Here is an 18,683-nt window from a genome sequence, read left to right on the forward strand (position 1 = left end):
TGACTAAAAGGTAATGAGACAATGCAAGCTAATGAGTAATATAAAGTGAAAAAACAAATAGAGATAAAAAAAAAAAAAGATGCTTATCCTAGTTGAGGGGTGGATCTCCTATTTCTTAGTGACACTTGAAGTAGAGACACATTTCTTAGTGATGAGTTGAAGTAAAAACATGTTTCTTAGCGATGACAAGTCAATTACCCCTTCACTTGTTTCCTTGAGCAAGCAATTATGAAACAAATTCCTAAGACCTACACCACTCCTTGCCCTACCAAGTTTAGGGTAAATCCACATCATGACCAAGGGTAGGTCCCCATAGGGGTGCTAAGCTTATTTTGGCTAGCAGCCGCTACTCAATTTTTTAACAATATTTTGTGTAGTTGGTGGCCCTGTGCTTAGAAAATTTGACTGCTTATTTTATCTTTTATTGCATTCTTAACAAAATTAATACCAATATTTTTATTACAAAAAGATCACACTAAAAATAAGGCAATAAAAAATGGGGGAGAACATATTTGGGAAGCCAAATCAATTTTTTCCCCTTCACTTAAAACATTGCATGGGGACACTCTCCCGCTTAAAATTAAGCAGAAATGACACTTAAGCAGCCACATGAGAACATGGAGTAACTGATAAGATTTTAACAAATGATCATAACAATTCCGTTCCCTATTCCCTATCCAAGAAAGAATAACTATATTGATTCTACAGAATGTGAATTAATACCAGTCATTGTTAATGAATCTTCATTAATAGCTTAAATTACAATATTTATCAATTATTCTGAGCACATAAACAGACTATACCCTGAAATGTCAACACATACCTTTCTTTCAGGTCAGCCTATTTCTAATGATCATCAAAAGTAACCAATAGAATAAGTCCATTAGTTCTTGATGGAATAATAATACGCAGGTGTTACCCTCAAGTCTACACTGTAAAATTAACGAAATACTCTTAACAATAAATAAGCACAAAAATGGAGTTTTGCTTTGTAAAAATATGAAAAGTATCATACTACCAATCATAAAGTTGATATGGGGACAGAGAGATGATTTAAAATTAGTTTGCAAGCCAAAGATAAAAGCGTGATTCTATTTAAACTAAAATCTCAAACCTTGATTGTATTTGCAAAACAAAAACTGAAGCAGATAAAATTAACATGATCAACCTGGTCCAGGATACAGTTGATTAACAACCACATGGCAGTGAGTTCAATCACAAGAATTGTGCTCTGCCAGATACGTATAAGCACATCAAAAGCGATTTTGGTAAATAACAATTGTTCATTATATGCAACATTCCATTCTACTCCACATTATGAGTGGGTGAGTAGATTTCAACTCATTGGACAGGCTTTTTTTATAGATCATGGTGGTCAAAGGTTGATTTTGCTCTACTCTAATATAAGCTAACTATTTACCACTTTTGTGTGTGGATGAGGGCAGTGGTAGAATGGTAACTTTCTTGCTTGAAAGCAATGAGCTGACGGGTTCATCTTTCAGCAGACCACATTAGGCATGTTGATTAATAATTGGTAGGAGGGGATAACTTAATCATCCATCTTATCCTGACTTCATTTGTAAGGGGAAGACATGTGAAGTGAAAGGCAAGATTGATTATTAAAGGTTTAAAATATGAGATCTGTCAATTTGTGTCAACAGAAGAATGGGAGGGGCTTAAAAGTGGGAATACCTTCGGGATTTCTCTGAGTTGAACATGTCTCCAGCTGGCAGAATTGGTATCGAATAGCAGTAAAATTTAACTCACCTACCGATTCAGTCCACAGGTCCTTGAATCAATGAAGTAAATGGCCAATTGGTTTGTTCAGAACATGCCCTATCCAAGATATGAAATGGCCAGTTAGTTTCTTCAGAAAATGCCTTATGATGAGCTGTCTATACTATGCCTAACGCTTCTTCTAACCCCAGTATTGCTCCTGTTCCCGCTTCTTCCGTCCATTACTTTTTAGTTTCTTCAGAAAATGCCTTATGATGAGCTGTCTATACTATGCCTAACGCTTCTTCTAACCCCAGTATTGCTCCTGTTCCCGCTTCTTCCGTCCATTACTTTTCTTTGCTGAGAATCACAAACTTGCATCCTAAACTTGCATCCAAATTTCTTTGACATTAAGTTCCAACTGCTGCCGGTAGTTTTGCTATCTCGTACTTTAGGTTTGTCAATTTGTTGTATTGCATGCCTCATAGTTGAACACACTCTTTCCAGTTCATGCACACGTGATCTCATGGTATCTATATCCATTTTAAGTAGTTGATTCTCTCTGATAGTGTTGTTCCATCTCTCCCCACCCGCAACTGTACTTGACAATGCCAGGTCTGTGATAGGATTGAAGGGTAAAGTATGTGCTGGATCAGCGCCATCTGCTGCCATAAAAGAACCAGCGATTGCATTTCTCAACTGGAGTTGCTCAAAGAAGAGCACTTGTACAACAACACGCAAGGGAAGACGTTCATTTTGGGCAGCATGAGTACAGGCTTCAAGCGTGAGCTTCTGGCAATCCATGATGCTACAGATCTTCTCTCGCTCTTCCAGAGTCACCCAAGGATGCGCCTGAAAAGCATACCACAATAAGTCACCATAAGAAATTTCAAATTGACTGACACTATTTTCCCATTCAAGCGAACAAGAATCAGAAAATACTAGTATCACAGAGTTAACTCCAGAGAAAAACGCAGGCCCAAATGGAATTTTGATGTTTATAAAACATAATAAATGTTAATGTTCCTAAAGCGTATGGATACAAACTAAACTACAAATTCAAACCCCTTTACAAGACGGAAAGAAGCAAAAAGAAGGAAACACCAAGGAATAATAACCACTTCAGACCATGAATATAAGCTATGACAAGAACATCTGTACAAGAAATCTTCCAAAACCAAACAAAAGAATACCTGAAAATCTTAACCCTCAGCCAGATGAATCGCCCAACAAAACAAAACAAAGCAGACCAGAACGGCCAAAACACCAGGCAACTCCCAGCTTAAAATGTCCAAAAAAAGTGAGGAAAAACATAGTTCTGCAATAAAGCAAGATAACAACAGCAGATCCCCAAGTGCTGAAACGTAAATTCAGTATGAAAGTCATACAATATCAGCAAGACGACCCTAAAACCACCCACTCCTAAAAGCATTGACGAAATGGAACATCTCAAATTGACAAGTGCAAACCAAAAGCAAGAAAACGGGCCTTAAATTTCTTAAAACCCATAACTTGGAAAAAAATGAATTGGTATCATGAACCAGCAAAGCTTCCCAGCACGAGAAATGACATCAAGATCCAGCATGAGAAAACAGTCGCTGACTACAGAACCCACCCAAAATCTGACAAAGAAAATCAATCCAGTAACCATAAAATAAATCACCAAAACAATCCAATATATGAAATAGATCATCCATGCATATTCCTCGAAATATGCATTGGTTTATACATAGACTCTGTCGAGAAGTATACTACCTTCAAGTACACATCAATGGCTCTATACAACCCATCATCAAAAACCCTTGCATAATCTGGCAAAACTTCAGCTAACATCTGAAATTTGGTTGGTTTTAGATTCCCATCAGGAGCAACCTCGGCCAAATAACCGTCTACAAGTTTACCAACTGCCGTGATTGGTGTCAATGAGGGTGATCCCATAAAGCCACCATCTTCGTATCCATGTGGATTAGCCACAGCGGAATCTGCACCATGGTGATTCGATAAGAAATACTGCAAAATCCTTTGTACACAGTCAATATCATATAGAGTTTCAACAGTGTAAGAATAGCTTGGCATGAGCAGATCATCCAGAGTGGCCTGTTCCAGCTGCAACCCGATTCTTCTCTCAAGATTCATCTTACATGAATCAGAGGCATCTAGTATGTTTGCTGTTCTAAGCAATCCGAATAGAAAATTTGTTGCACTATCAACCCTACTTTCGGGAAGAAGGCTTTCTATTGTTTCCAGAAATTCTTTCGGATCAACCTCAGAAGGGGCAGAATGTAAATTAATAGATGTAGCTATACCTCGTCGTGTTAGCCCAGGAATGGATTTCTTTGCATAGTAAATTACAGCTCCCGTGATGCTTTCTTGTCTGATTTCTTTTTCTTCCATTGCAGATATTACTCTCCTAAAAAAATTTAGGCTCAGAACTGCAATATCTTCATACCACCAATCCGATCCAGCTGTTCTTGCCCTTGGACCTGTATTAATTCCGTTCCAAAGAACATTTCCTCCAGGACTCTGCATCCCTTGCCCTGCTCCCTCCGTCATCGGCCAACCAAAGAGTCTGGGATCTGTGCAAGCCTTCATAGCAATCGAATCAACGCATTTCTTCACAACATTAAGTTCTTCAGCTAGTGGCATTAAGCTCTCGCAGCTTTGTAAAGTCTGGACTGAATCCTTCCAGCTTCTAAGAACTACATGACTGAGGAAATCGTCAGTTTTTGATATGAGATTCCCCTCCCCAAACTCTTCAGCCATTTCCAGATACTCTGCGGCGCAGCGAAGGGCAGTTACATTGAAGGCCGTGAATTCCAATTTGACACCATAGCAGAATTTCGCAGCAAGTTCGAATGCATCGGCCCCACCGGGAATGTCCAGAAGAGTGATACGGCAACTTCCTTCCTCCTCCTCGTCTGGGGTTTCAGGTATTAATCGTGACAATTTTCCACATCTTGACATTAGAGGAAACTGCAGTGCATTGCAATGGTGAACAGTACTAGGTCAGGGAAGGGCACTATCATAACTTTAGACCCTTAAACATGCTACTTTATTTAGGTTTTAGTGCTCCCCGTCAAGCAATTTTACATTCCCTGAGAAAATATCAAGCATGCCAAAATGACTTTTCTCAAAAAGGAAAAAGGATGGGCTTAAAGTGGGACCTTGTGTAGATGGAATGACATTTCCTCCACCTCTATTACAATGTCGCTCGGTAGTCCAGTTGTGCAGAACCTGAAAGTAGTTTACATCGGATTATCGAGCTATTCGAGTACTATCAAAAACTAAAGTTCTAAAACCTTTTTGGGTATGATTTATGCTACAATCGTTAGTACCCAACACACGGGAAACCGAATGAAAAAAGATTGAGACAGATCCAGTCGTCCGAGTATTCTACTCCCAAGCAACAATGGTTGGACCAACAGTTCCAAAACTGAAAGAATGGATAAATGCAATTTAATGGAGATATGGGGGCAAAAAATGAACAATGGTTAGACGTACCATGCTTGTCCTCTGCGTTGAAATCCATCAGGCTTGGAGCTCAACATCTCAAAGGCCATTTTAACCACGGATCTTTGACCAATGCTGGATTACCAGCATCAATGCCACCAGCTCAATGAGCTCTATTCATCTGTATCGTTAGCAGAAACCCCATAAGATATCGGCACACGCTTTTAGCTCAAGGATGGACTCAAAAATGTACCAACAAATTTGAAACAAAATACAGATCGAGAATGAAAAGGTATTCAAACAGGAACCTAAAAACCTTCACGTACCATTAAATGAAAACAGGAGAAGGCAGTTAAACATTTGGACTGAACACTGCGAAGGGTGTCTTCATTTGAGATTGCATAGCAATGTGAGGTAGAGACAAGACTTCACCAATCAAGATAATACAGTTTCCCACGCCCTTTTCTCTTTAGGCGGCAGAAGTCTTCTGCAGAAACAGAGAAAACACGAGAAATGGTCAGAAAAAACAAGCGAAGCAGGAAGTTATGCCAGATATCTTATCGCATTTGCGTTGGACGGCTATATATTCTTGACAGGCAAGAGACAAAAAGGGGAAATGATTGAAAATCGTTGTGGACCACCCAGATGAAGGTTTTCTACTGAAATGGGCTGAGTGATTTTTAATGTAAACACAGAATGAAAAAGAAGATGAGAGAGAGGGAGGGGTAAGGAAAGGAAAACAGCATGAAAAGCGGTATTAGAAGACATCGTCATTGAATTCCAAGTCAAAGGCAGGACATTTTACCTTATTTCTCTAACCCCGGATCTCAACATTTGGTAGATGCTTCTGGAACTGGTATGGCAGAGAATTGTCTGTAGTAAAGCCCAGTAGAAATCAATGATTTTGCTCCGGTAGATGTGTAAATTGGAGAATATTTGCTACTAAGCGATTGCAAGCTGTCTGTTCAGTCCTGATCTGGCGTTGATTGATGTAAATTATTACTTTACAGCATCCGCACCGCAAACTTCAGACATGTGTGGAAGAAAATTTTAATACTCATACCAACCGCGAGAAAGGGAAAAATAGCCTCCGAAGTCACATAAAATACATGACCGCGCCCATTGTTCTTAAATTTTGTCATTACCTTTCTTGTTTAGCTGGGTAATTATAGACTTTTACCTATCTTGTTTAGATAATTTTGCTTTTTTAAAATTTTGAAAATATCAATCATGATTCATAATAAAAGTAGGGAAGCTTAGTTGAAAGTTTTTGCTAATGTATGTAAGATCAAATAGTCTATAGTCTATAGGACTCAAGAGTTGATTATTAAAAAATTTAATAAAAGTTTTATTCAACAAATAATAACTTTTATTTGGATTTCTTTTTATTATTTAGAGATCACAGATATTCTATTATAAATTTTAATCAAGAAATTTATTCTCGCTCATCATTTTTCCTTGAACAAAGTTGTCAATGACTATATTCTTAGAGTATTAGTAGAAATGATATGTACTTATTTGCATATTGTAGGTTCTATGATGCAATGTCATTATGTTTCCAATAATGTTCATGTACAAATATAAAAAATTATTTTCAACTCACTCATTTTAAGTGTTTTCTACATCAAGAGCTAGTCCTTAGCTAAGGGAGAAGACCCGGTACTTGAGCATGTTCCAATGGTTGTGATAGGAGTTGTTAACTTAACACCCACACTTGTTGATTTAATATCTAATATTTTTGACAAGATTGTACCAATAGTTGTGATTTTAAAGTTGTTCTTCCTAATGATGACTAGCCATAGTTGAATGAAAAGTGTCCCTTTTTCCCAAAAAACAACCAATAGTGTGATGTCACATCAGTTGCACAAGTATGGGGGTCTCCAATTCACTATGATTGGCCTCACTTTTTTTAGGGGGTTATTTTAGACACCTTGACAAAAAGCATGCTGATGTGGCGTCATATTTGATGATGTGGCTCTGAAACCTTAGTTATAAGCAGGGGACTTGCCAAGTAAGCTACTATAAAAAAATTGGAGTAATTTGAAGTTTCCACATAGGATTTTGAGAAGCACAAAGTTAGGGTGCTCAACTAGTGGATTTTACATATGCTCCCTATATAGTGGATTTTCTCTTGCTTTAATGTGAGATTGAATTGTTTGACATAATATTATTTTTCTCTTAAGTTGTTATGTTCAACAATTGTTTTGATTTTCTCAAGCTTGCATACCTTTTAATTTCCACATCTGTGCTTGGGCACTCTATCATGTTAATTCTTCATTTACTCATGTCCAGTTGGTTAATTTTCTCATCCATGTGTTCTTTCTTCTATCTAAATTTCCCCCATCGTTATTTAGGGTAAATGGTGCAATTTTGTGCTATTTTACTCTTCAAATGTCTTAGAAGTTTGACATTATTATGTCTTCAACTAGAAAGGTTATATCCTCAACTTAGATGATCCTTTTTGGGACCATGGCTTTTATATGAGTAATGTTTTCTTGCAATATGTTATGATTCAGGTCAATTTGATGGTCTTTGTTCTCAACCTAATGAGATGACAAATATATTGAAGCTAGGAGATTTATGAATACAACACCAAGTATGGAGTAGATTATTTAAAACATGGATGTTGATCACATGAAGCCTGTTGTTAAAGCTCTTTGGATATCAATCACATGGAGCTTATTGTTGAAAATATATGAAAGAGTTGGTGGTTGAAGACATAAAATAAAGTATGATGGTTGACAAATATTAGATGGGTGTTGTGTTTCATGACAACCTATGGAGCATTGGGTTGATAATTATGTCAACTCGTGTCAAAGGAAATAAGTATCATTGTTGAGTTGTGTTTTGGCATTTGGGTTAACTCATGTTGGCAGTCTTGGAGTGATGTATGTTTTAGATGGCATCAACATATGTCTAGATAGCTAATGTTCAAGGTTGGATGTCAAAATGGTTGATCATTATATGTTAATGATGGTTCTTGATCAAAGTGTTCTAATTGAAAGATTGTTTCACTTTATGTAGTGTATAAAATGGCATGACATCAACATATGTCTAAATAGACAATGTTCAGGGTTAGATGTCAAAATGGTTGTTGATTATATGTTAATGATGGTTCCTGATCAAAGTGTTTTGATTGAAAGATTATTTCACTTTGTGCAATGTATAAAATTGTATGACATGAACATATGTCTAGATAGCTAATGTCCAAGGTTGGATGTCAAAATGGTTGTTGATTATGTGTTAATGATGGTTCCTAATCAAAGTGTTCTAATTGAAAGATTTTATCACTTTGTGTAATGTATAAAATGGAATAGCATTAGCATATGTCTCGATGGCTAGTGTTCATGGTTGGATATCAAAATGGTTGTTGATTGTATGTTAATGGTGATTCCTTATCAAAGTGATCTAATTGAAAGATTGTTTCACTTTGTGTAATGTATAAAAATGGTCATCCAATGTAGTAGACCGCTAAAATATATATATTGGAGGGTCAGGGAGGGGGTGGGGTGTGGGGTTAGCACAACCCAAATGGATATAAGGGTGACAATGTTAGGTCTAAGTTCTTTAGGTGTGTTAATTCTAATTTTTCTCATTGAAATATGACAATGTGTGGATGATGGAAATATAACAATATGCAAATGTGCAAACACTTAGACAATGATAAACTATAAGAAATTTGATCTAGTATGTCAAATTAAGTGTTATAAAATGAAAAAGAAAAGAAAATTACCCACCTTGAGGGCTAGTAGAGGATATAAGTTCAAATATAAAAAAGGACCATCAAATTGCACCAAAACTTGAAATATATCTGGATTTAGAACCAGGGGGTTGAAGCTAGAAATTATGAAAAATTATTAAGAGCCTTAGGAACATGTCAACTTTCTATATATAGGTCGATTGGGGTATAGGTCAACTTATACCCAAGATGTTAAAAGTTGAAAAATCTCATATATATAATGGAAACCACAATTCTAGATCTATAAAATACTAATCTGAAAGTCTATGAATCTACACCTACGCACAAGAAAAAGAAAAATTATTAGTGGGAAGGGGCTTGCCTTAGTCAAGCCCCCATTTAGGAATCAACCTTGAACTAAAATAAGTAAAGCATGCAAAACAAGAAAAATGATGCTTACCAAACCTTCATTGATGGATTTGGGTCCACTATATTTACAAAGATTAATGAATGTGTGTGTGTGTGTGTGTGTGTGTGTGTGTGTGTGTGTGTGTGTGTGTGTGTGTGTGTGTGTGTGTGTGTAGAATGTAGGATGTCTTCACAAATTCTATGAATCTACAAATGTCAAATCATAGATCATGGATGTATGTACAATTGATGGCTTGGATAGAGAAGGTGGAGAAAGAATAATGTGTGGATCTTCTTTCTCAATTAGGAATTCCTCTCCAATCCAACATGGAAAAGAGAATTCACTCAATCAATAAAAGATATGCTTTGAATGAATGGAAGCTTTCAAATTTTTGAGCCAAATCATTTATTTCTCGCTAGAAATCACCAAAAAGTTTCTTGAATACACCTTGGACTTGATTATTTTCTCTTTAGAATAGAAGATTTCGATGATATGTGAAAATAAGGGGAAAAGACACTTTCTATATAGTGATCTCACTCTCCAAATTGTGAGGGTTGATTGTACTGGACAAAAAATAAAGTATCTTGAAATGGACCCCAAAATCCCACAAAAACACAGTGTATTTCAACCTCGACCTATACACAAGTATAGGTTGCACATGTGAGACTTATACCTGAGAGGGTCTAATTTCAAGGTAGAACCTCGAGTATCTTGAGTGTATAGGTGGTTCAAAGATCAATCAGAAGGAAATGCAAGAAACTAAATGAAAAATGTATCTATGGTCTAGGATATTGCTTAAATGAGGCCCAAAAAGTTCTTGAGCTTCCAAATTAATGAGTGTTAACTATTTAGGATGGTACATTTATCCCCTGCTTTAGTGGGACTATGAGAAAAACTCATGCTCATGGTAAAGTAGATCGAATACATAAGATGGTCTTATCAAAGTTAAAGGGACAAGGAAGCATCAAACCCTTAAGTGACTTAAGTCCTTGTCAAATCCAAAATTAAGATAAGAGATTCGTAATAGGGAGAGAGAGGGGGAGGATTACTTAGTCCCAGCAAGATTATTTATTTTTCTCTTGAACATACAAAAAAATGCATGAGAAAATATGACATTAAAAGTTCTAGCATAGTTTATGTACCCATGCTAGTCAATCCACCAAGGATATATCTTTAAGGACTACATATCCAATAAGGGACCTAGAAAAGAGTCGTCTATCCTTAAGGATTGTGTCTCCATAAGGGATCTAAGTGTAAAGTAGCATAAAAGATAATGTGTGTGTAAAATATGAGCAAAGTGTAGGCCTCCATGTTAAATATGTTGCAAACACCTTAATGGGAGCAATGGATTTAGCAAAGTGCACATGCCTCCACTGGAGAGATTCCCACTATGAAGTTCCCCTAAGAAAAAACAAATCAAGGGAAATGAACATGTGATGAAAGAACATACAAGAGGGATATACCAATTCTAGGGTCAAGATGATCATATCTAAAATATTATATCCAAATGAAAATATCATTATTCCCAAAAGGAAGTAGAACTACAACACAATGGAAGAAATACATGTAAGAGCTACAAATTAGAAGAGTATTTTCTAGTTGGCATCACAAAAACCAAAAAAATATGAAACTACTTGTTTGCATCATCCTAATTAGACAACAGAAAATCACATGTACAACACAACATGTAGAAGAATTTGGATACAAATAGAAACATGAGTATGACATTTGTGATTCCTTTATCGCCTTGTGCCAATAGAGAAACGGTGATTGTTTAAAGAAATATAAATAGTACATACAAAAAGTGTCACATCGCACATTACAATATGAAAATATATAAAGGTAGTTGTGCAAGAGAATCTAATCAAATGTATCTCTTCTCCCTCACTCTCTCCAATGTTAGTCTATAGTGTTTAAGGAAGGTGGACAACTCAAAAGAGGAGAAACATCAAGAACAATAGATGGAATAACATCCAATTCCAAACAAGGACCATGTTGTAAAGATAGTTCATTATATTTGTTAATAAGAGTGATAGATAACTATTTTTAAAGCATAATTGATAAATCATTATCAATATCAATAGTCTCATACATATCAATAGAATCACTAGCATGAATATCATTGTTAGTGTCATGAACATCATCATCACGAGTATCTTCTTTATCCAAACTAATTGTAATAGAATCTAACTATTCATTTTAACTTTGTTTAAATTCACTTCCTCCATAGGTTTAGCCATGGGCTAGTCAAAGGAAAGTGAAGCATGAGGAGGTTTACGAGGTGAATAAATGTTTTGAGAGGCATAGTTGTAGGCTCTAACATAATACTTGTGATGATGATCACAAGCATGACTATTATGTTTAGTTATTTTAGATATTTTACTAAGGGTATGATCAATCAACATGAGGTCCTTTTCTCCTTTATAATGAAGAACAAAAGAAACCATACTAGGTTGAGAGATAATAGGAGGATTGGGTATGTAGGCAATAGGAGGTGGGAAAAAAAATATAAAGAAGAAATAGGTGGTGTAGGAAAAATTTTGTGTCCAAGATCATAATTAGGTATGCTAAGTTCACATATCTTTTGGATCTTGAAATTAGATAAAAAGGGCAAGTAGGATGGGGTTTGAGATGAGTGAGGTGTAGAAGGAAAAAATAAATCAAGGTTAATGGAGTCTCAAGGAACATAAGGTTGATAGAGTTTATGGTTATTGTAATCACCTAAAAATGGTCATCTAGACTATTAGCCCCCTTTTCAACATTTTGGCTAAATTAATTTAATCACTTACCTAAGCCAAATTGCTAATAATCAATTTATTTGATTATAACTTATAGTTTGACTATGCTATCCTAAGTTCATTATTTGATTAAAAGAACATGTCCCCTTTTAATTAAATAAAAGACCCCATTCTTCTAACCCACCTAAAGTGCACACATAAAGTCCTTTTTGTTAGGATAAACCACGGACAGAAATAAAAAACTACATGCAAATATAACCAATAACAGAAAATAATAGAACACACAGAAATGAACACAAGGCACCAAGATTTAACGTGGTTCACCCAATCCCTGGGCTACGTCCACCAAACAGCAAGTCCGATCTTATTACAATCCAGTGATTACAACCTGATTACAATCCGTAATCCCTTACAGCTCAATACCGCCGCAAGAACCAATTTCGTATCACCACATATCAAAAATACCCAACCCTAAGCCCTTTTTATACAAGTATTAAACCGCTTTAGGGTTATAACATGTCGGCCATATGTCGGCCATAATATGTCGGCTACCATGTCGATGTCGGCTACTTCCCAAAAAAATTTTTTTCGGGGCGATGCCCCGAACCCCACTATTTATGAAGTATGTACAGTACTTTCCTGATCAGTCACCACAATCTAACAATCTCCCACTTGGGGACTGATCAGGCTCCACACTAAACAACAATCTCCCACTTGGAGACTGATCCTGTAGCAATACAACTACCGCATGGGGCTCCCACTGGATCAAACCACCCTGGACTCTGCTGTTCTTTTATTCACATTTAGTCTAAAAGACCAACTGAAGCTGAAGAGGAGTTCAGCTTCTCCCTTGTGACAACCTTTGTCAACATATCTGCTGGATTTTCATTGGTATGTATCTTCTCCAGCTTTAACTGTCCATCCTCCAAAACTGACCGAATGAAATGGTACCGCAACTGTATGTGTTTGGTCTTAGAATGCAGAGCTGAATTCTTAGCAAGATGAATGGCACTCTGACTATCTGTGAACAAATAATTATCCTTCTGAGGATGTCCCAATTCTTCCAAGAAGAACTGAAGCCATATCATCTCTTTGGCGGCCTCTGTAGCAGCAACATACTCTGCCTCTGTAGTGGAGAGAGCATTAATCTTCTGTAGCCTAGAAACCCAGCTCACGGCTGCCCCACCAACAGTAAAGACATAACCTGTAGTACTCCGCCTGGTATCAATATCCCCAGCCAAATCTGAGTCAACATAGCCCTGTAAAGCAGTAGTGGAGCCCCCAAAGTGTAAACACTTATTGGATGTTCCTCTCAAATATCTGAGAATCCACTTGACAGCATTCCAATGCTCAAAACCTGGATGACTCATATACCTGCTAACAACTCCCACTGCATGTGCAATATCTGGCCTAGTGCATACCATAGCATACATCAAACTTCCTACAGCTGAAGCATAGGGTACCTTGGACATCTTATCCTCCTCTTCTTGTGTCTTGGGACACATCTCCTTAGTCAATTTCAAATGACCAGGTAAAGGTGTGCTGACAGCTTTAGCATTCTCCATAGAGAAACGTTGCAACACCTTCTCAACATAATCAGCTTGAGATAGCGTCAATGTTTTGTTCTTCCTATCTCTGCAAATCTTCATACCAAGGATTTGTTTTGCTGCCCCCAAATCCTTCATAGCAAATGCATGTGCTAATTGGCGTTTCAGCCCCTTAATATGATCCATGTTAGACCCAGCTATAAGCATATCATCAACATATAGACATAAAATAATATAGCTATCATCATCCAACCTCTTAAAATAAACACAGTAATCTGAATGACACCTGTTATATCCATGCTCATGCATAAAACTGTCAAATTTCAGATACCATTGCCGAGGTGCTTGTTTCAGGCCATATAAACTTTTCTTCAATTTGCACACTAAGTTCTCCTTACCTTTGACCTCAAAACCCTGTGGCTGAGCCATATATATTTCTTCATCCAAATCACCATGAAGAAAGGCTGTTTTAACATCCATCTGCTCTAAATGCAAATCTTCAGTAGCCACAAGACTTAAAACAGTACGAATAGAAGTCATTTTAACAACAGGAGAAAATATTTCATCAAAATCAATTCCTTTTTTCTGTGCAAATCCTTTTACAACTAACCTGGCCTTAAATCTTTTCTTACCTCCTTCCTCTTCTTTCAACCTGTAAACCCATTTATTCTGTAAAGCCTTTTTACCTGCAGGCAACTTGCACAAATCCCATGTCTTATTTTTCAGCAAAGAGTCCATTTCATCTTTCATTGCAGACTCCCACTGAATCTTAGTATCCACCTGCACAGCTTCATCATAACTTTCAGGTTCACCAGCATCAGTAAGTAAAATAGAATACAAAGAGGGAGAAAACCTTTGTGGAGGTCTAATTGGCCTTGTTGACCGTCTAACATTCACTGGTGTATGTGGTATTTGTTGTTGCGGTTGTTGCACATCATGAGGAATGGCTGGAACATCAGCTTTTGGAGTATCATCCAGCACTACATAATCATCTTCTTTCTTCTCATGTTGCTGCAACAGATCTTTGTACAACACTTTTTCATTGAATATGACATCCCGACTTCTTATAATTTTATGATTTTCAAAATCCCAAAGCCTATAACCAAATTCATTAATGCCATATCCAACAAAGACACATTTCTTTGATTTAGCTTCTAGCTTGGTTCTATTTTCAGAGTTTATATGAGCAAAAGCTTCACAACCGAAGGTCTTGAGAAAAGAATAACTCACCTTCTTACCAGTCCATGCTTCCTCTGGAATACCACAGCCCAAAGGAGTAGAGGGACCTCTATTAATCAAATATACTGCAGTATTGACAGCCTCCGCCCACATGTGTAAGGGCAACCCAGCATGCAACCTCATGCTCCTTGCGCGCTCCATTATAGTCCTGTTCATGCGTTCAGCCACTCCATTTTCCTGTGGAGTCCTTGGAACAGTTTTTTGTCTACGAATACCATTAGTGGAGCAATAATCTTCAAATTCATGACTGCAATACTCACCACCATTATCAGATCTGAGACATTTTAGTTTCTTACCAGTCTCATTTTCAACCAAGCATTTCCATTTCTTAAAAGTTTGAAATACATCAGATTTCTGTCTAAGGAAATAAACCCATACTTTTCTAGTTGCATCATCAATAAATGTAACATAATAATGAGAGCCACCAAGGGAAGATACCTGAGCCGGTCCCCATACATCTGTATGCACAAGCTCTAATTTCTCCTTTTTGTTTTCCTTCCCTGTCTTTACAAAACTCACTCTCTTTTGTTTTCCATACACACAACTTTCACAGAAATCCATATTCACACATTTTAGACCTGGTAAAACTTTCCTTGAATGAAGTACTTTCATACCTTTCTCACTCATGTGCCCAAGTCTATTGTGCCACAGCGCTGTATCAGAATCCACAGCAGCTATTTGTTCTCCCTGCTCATCTGCAGTAATTGTTCCCGAATATTCATTTTTCTCTGAAACAATCAAAGTAGAAGGAACAATATGACCTGTACAAAGATATAAGGTGCCTACTTTCACACCTCTTGCTACTACAAGGGAACCTTTTGAAACCTTCCAATTTTTATCATTAAAAGTAACTACACAACCCTCATCACCGAGTTGCCCTGCTGAAATTAAATTTCTACTTAGTTTTGGAACATGTCTTACCTCATGTAGTAGCCAATGATTCCCATTCTGCAACTTAATCTTAATTTTTCCCTTTCCAACAATCTGACAGGGTTCATTATCCCCCAAATAAACAAGCCCAAAATCCCCTTGGACATAATCAATGAAATAACCTCTATGAGGTGTAGCATGAAAAGAAGCACCAGAATCTAAAACCCATGAATCATCAACACTCTCTAAAGACAGAAGCAAAGCATCCTCTTCGGATTTGTTACTTACCACATTTGCCTCTTTGTCTCCATCTGATTTATCTCCTTCATTTTTCTTTCGAGTCCAGCAATCTTTCTTTTTGTGCCCTGGTTTCCCACAGTACCAGCAATCATTTGGTCCTCTTGATTGAGACCTCCTCCCCTTTGACTTTCCTCTTGATTTCCCACGATTTCCAGAGTTACTTCCTCTTTCAGTCGTTCTGCCCCTGCTTTGTGCATTTAAAGCACTTCCTGATGTAGATCCACCTGAGGATTTTCTACGAGTTTCCTCACTTAAAATAACACCGATCACATCATCATATTTTAGGGTACTAGATCCAGGAACAGAATTACTCACCGCCATTACCAAGCCATTCCAGCTTTCAGGCAAAGAACACAAAATCAAGAGAGCCCTAATTTCTTCATCAAAATTGATACCCACAGAAGATAATTGACTAGTAATAGTATTAAAGTCATTTAAATGATCTGCAACAGATCCACCTTCTGCCATTTTCATATTAAATAAACGCTTCATGAGAAATACCTTATTTGAAGCGGAGGGCTTTTCATACAGTGTCGCTAGGGTTTTCATCAAATCTTCTGTCGTCTTTGCTTTTGTAATATTAAATGCCACCGATGGTGCCAAGCATAACCGAATGCTTCCAAGTGCCTTCCTGTCCAAAAGATCCCATTCAGCCTCTGACATAGTTCCCTGATTCTTGGCTTTTCCTTCCAACGGCTTCCACAAATCCTTCTGATATAAATAGTCTTCCATTTGCATCTTCCATAACTGGAAGTTCTGCCCATTAAACCTATCAACCCTCAGCTTACCATCATCTGCCATTGCTCCCACTCAACCGTGAGACTCCCACTTAACCGTGAGACTTTCCTGCAGAGGATAACTGAGAAACAACTAGGCTCTGATACCACTTGTTAGGATAAACCACGGACAGAAATAAAAAACTACATGCAAATATAACCAATAACAGAAAATAATAGAACACACAGAAATGAACACAAGGCACCAAGATTTAACGTGGTTCACCCAATCCCTGGGCTACGTCCACCAAACAGCAAGTCCGATCTTATTACAATCCAGTGATTACAACCTGATTACAATCCGTAATCCCTTACAGCTCAATACCGCCGCAAGAACCAATTTCGTATCACCACATATCAAAAATACCCAACCCTAAGCCCTTTTTATACAAGTATTAAACCGCTTTAGGGTTATAACATGTCGGCCATATGTCGGCCATAATATGTCGGCTACCATGTCGATGTCGGCTACTTCCCAAAAAAATTTTTTTCGGGGCGATGCCCCGAACCCCACTATTTATGAAGTATGTACAGTACTTTCCTGATCAGTCACCACAATCTAACACTTTTTCTATTTTGCAATTAAAAGAAAAGGCTTTGTGACTTTTGTCTTATATGACAAGTCAACTTATATTCTATTGGTTGACTTGTGTGTGCACATGGATCACTCCTCTTTTTGAATTCCACCGTTGATCATCCACCATCTTCATCTTGATCTCTACCGTCCATACATATTTAAAAGGGAGAGAGCTTTCCCCCTCAATGAATCCATCATTTGAATGTTGTTATGCTGCAAGTTTTCAAACAGGTTTCTTTGGAGCTTTGTGGAGAACTTCTCTTTCTTGTCTACATTCTCTCATCCATGGCATTCTAGCTTAGCTTAGCTTTCATCTTTACATGTAGCTTAATATCACATAGCTTAATAATGGTATTGTAACACTCTCATCCATGTTTAGCATAGTTGCATCTTGCATTTTCATTCAAGTTTAGTCTTCCATCTTGCATTACATCTTTGAGGAACTCATTGTAGACACTTGCATTCTTGCTCTTGTCTCAAAGAACCTCCCATTGCATGGTTTACTAGCAAGAAGCACATTTCTAAGGCTTGGTTGAGAGCCTTCATGCTTGAATACTAGCTTCTTGCACTCTATGGATAGGGAGCTCTAAGCCGGCATCTAAGCATTCCAACTCATGGAATCATTTGGATAGAATGGTTTAGAGCATGACACAAATCAAGTGTACATTTTTTGGCGCCCACCGTGGGGCTTGAATCACGTTTCTAGCTCCATTTGCTTCCATTTATTATCTCTGATTTTTTATAGCATCATATTGGATCTAACCAAGTTATTTTGTAGAATTATCACTTTGATTTTAAGGCCAACCCATAAGTAGATTGGTTTGAAGGCCAAAAATCTAGTTGGTTTAAATATTTGATCATATCTTTTAAACTGCTTGGAGTTTGGTTCTAAAATTTTTTTTACAGGTTTCTTATGTGTTCAAAATGTCTCAGTCCGATTTTCAGAGCATTTTGATGTGATTTACAGAAGTTATGATATTTTTTTTTGTTTTCATAAAAAGTCATTGTTGGTCGCAAATCAGTGCATTTTTTGGAAAAACTTACATTTTCAGAAAGGCTTTTGAATTCTAATAGGGGTTCTTTCTTTGTGTTTTTAATTTTGAGGTCGTATTAAGGATCAAAAACTCGATTTGATAAATTTGGCCTATTTTGACAAAATCGATCTCTAGGGAGCAAATGAAGAGATTTTTTTAAATTTTTTACATTTTTGGAAAGCTCTCTGATTTTTAGTAGGGGTCTCTTCTTTTCATTTCTGTTTTTGGATCTGAAATCATAGCAAACAAGTTCAATCTTGTTGACTAGGTCAAATCAAAGAGTAAAAATGAGAGCATTTGTGATTAACTTGCACTTTCTTTGCATGCACTTGGTTAGAAGATAAATTG

General features: G+C 37.1%; 1 protein-coding gene across 2 annotated transcripts; it reads right to left on the reverse strand.

Annotated features, from left to right (window-relative positions):
* Positions 1 to 1,076: 1,076 nt before the first annotated feature.
* LOC149527836 (BTB/POZ domain-containing protein At1g30440-like) lies at positions 1,077 to 6,308 on the reverse strand. Of its 2 annotated transcripts, XM_089812076.1 has the most exons (6): positions 5,972 to 6,308; positions 5,493 to 5,653; positions 5,218 to 5,347; positions 4,881 to 4,950; positions 3,472 to 4,689; positions 1,077 to 2,568 (listed from the first exon to the last, which is right to left on the reverse strand). In XM_089812076.1, exons 3-6 carry the CDS (start codon positions 5,274 to 5,276, stop codon positions 1,987 to 1,989), a joined length of 1,929 nt encoding a protein of 642 aa, XP_089668202.1. In that variant the 5' UTR covers positions 5,277 to 5,347; positions 5,493 to 5,653; positions 5,972 to 6,308; the 3' UTR covers positions 1,077 to 1,986. The 2 variants fall into 2 exon arrangements, with proteins under 2 accessions (XP_089668202.1, XP_089668203.1); XM_089812077.1 differs by lacking the exon at positions 5,493 to 5,653 and having other exon boundaries at positions 5,972 to 6,305.
* Between the last annotated feature and the right edge of the window lie 12,375 nt (positions 6,309 to 18,683).

The sequence above is a fragment of the Cupressus sempervirens genome, unplaced genomic scaffold, assembly GCF_028749045.1.
Source record: "Cupressus sempervirens isolate cs-2001-9-10 unplaced genomic scaffold, ASM2874904v1 CseChr00s100002_03, whole genome shotgun sequence".
Classification (NCBI taxonomy): domain Eukaryota; kingdom Viridiplantae; phylum Streptophyta; class Pinopsida; order Cupressales; family Cupressaceae; genus Cupressus; species Cupressus sempervirens.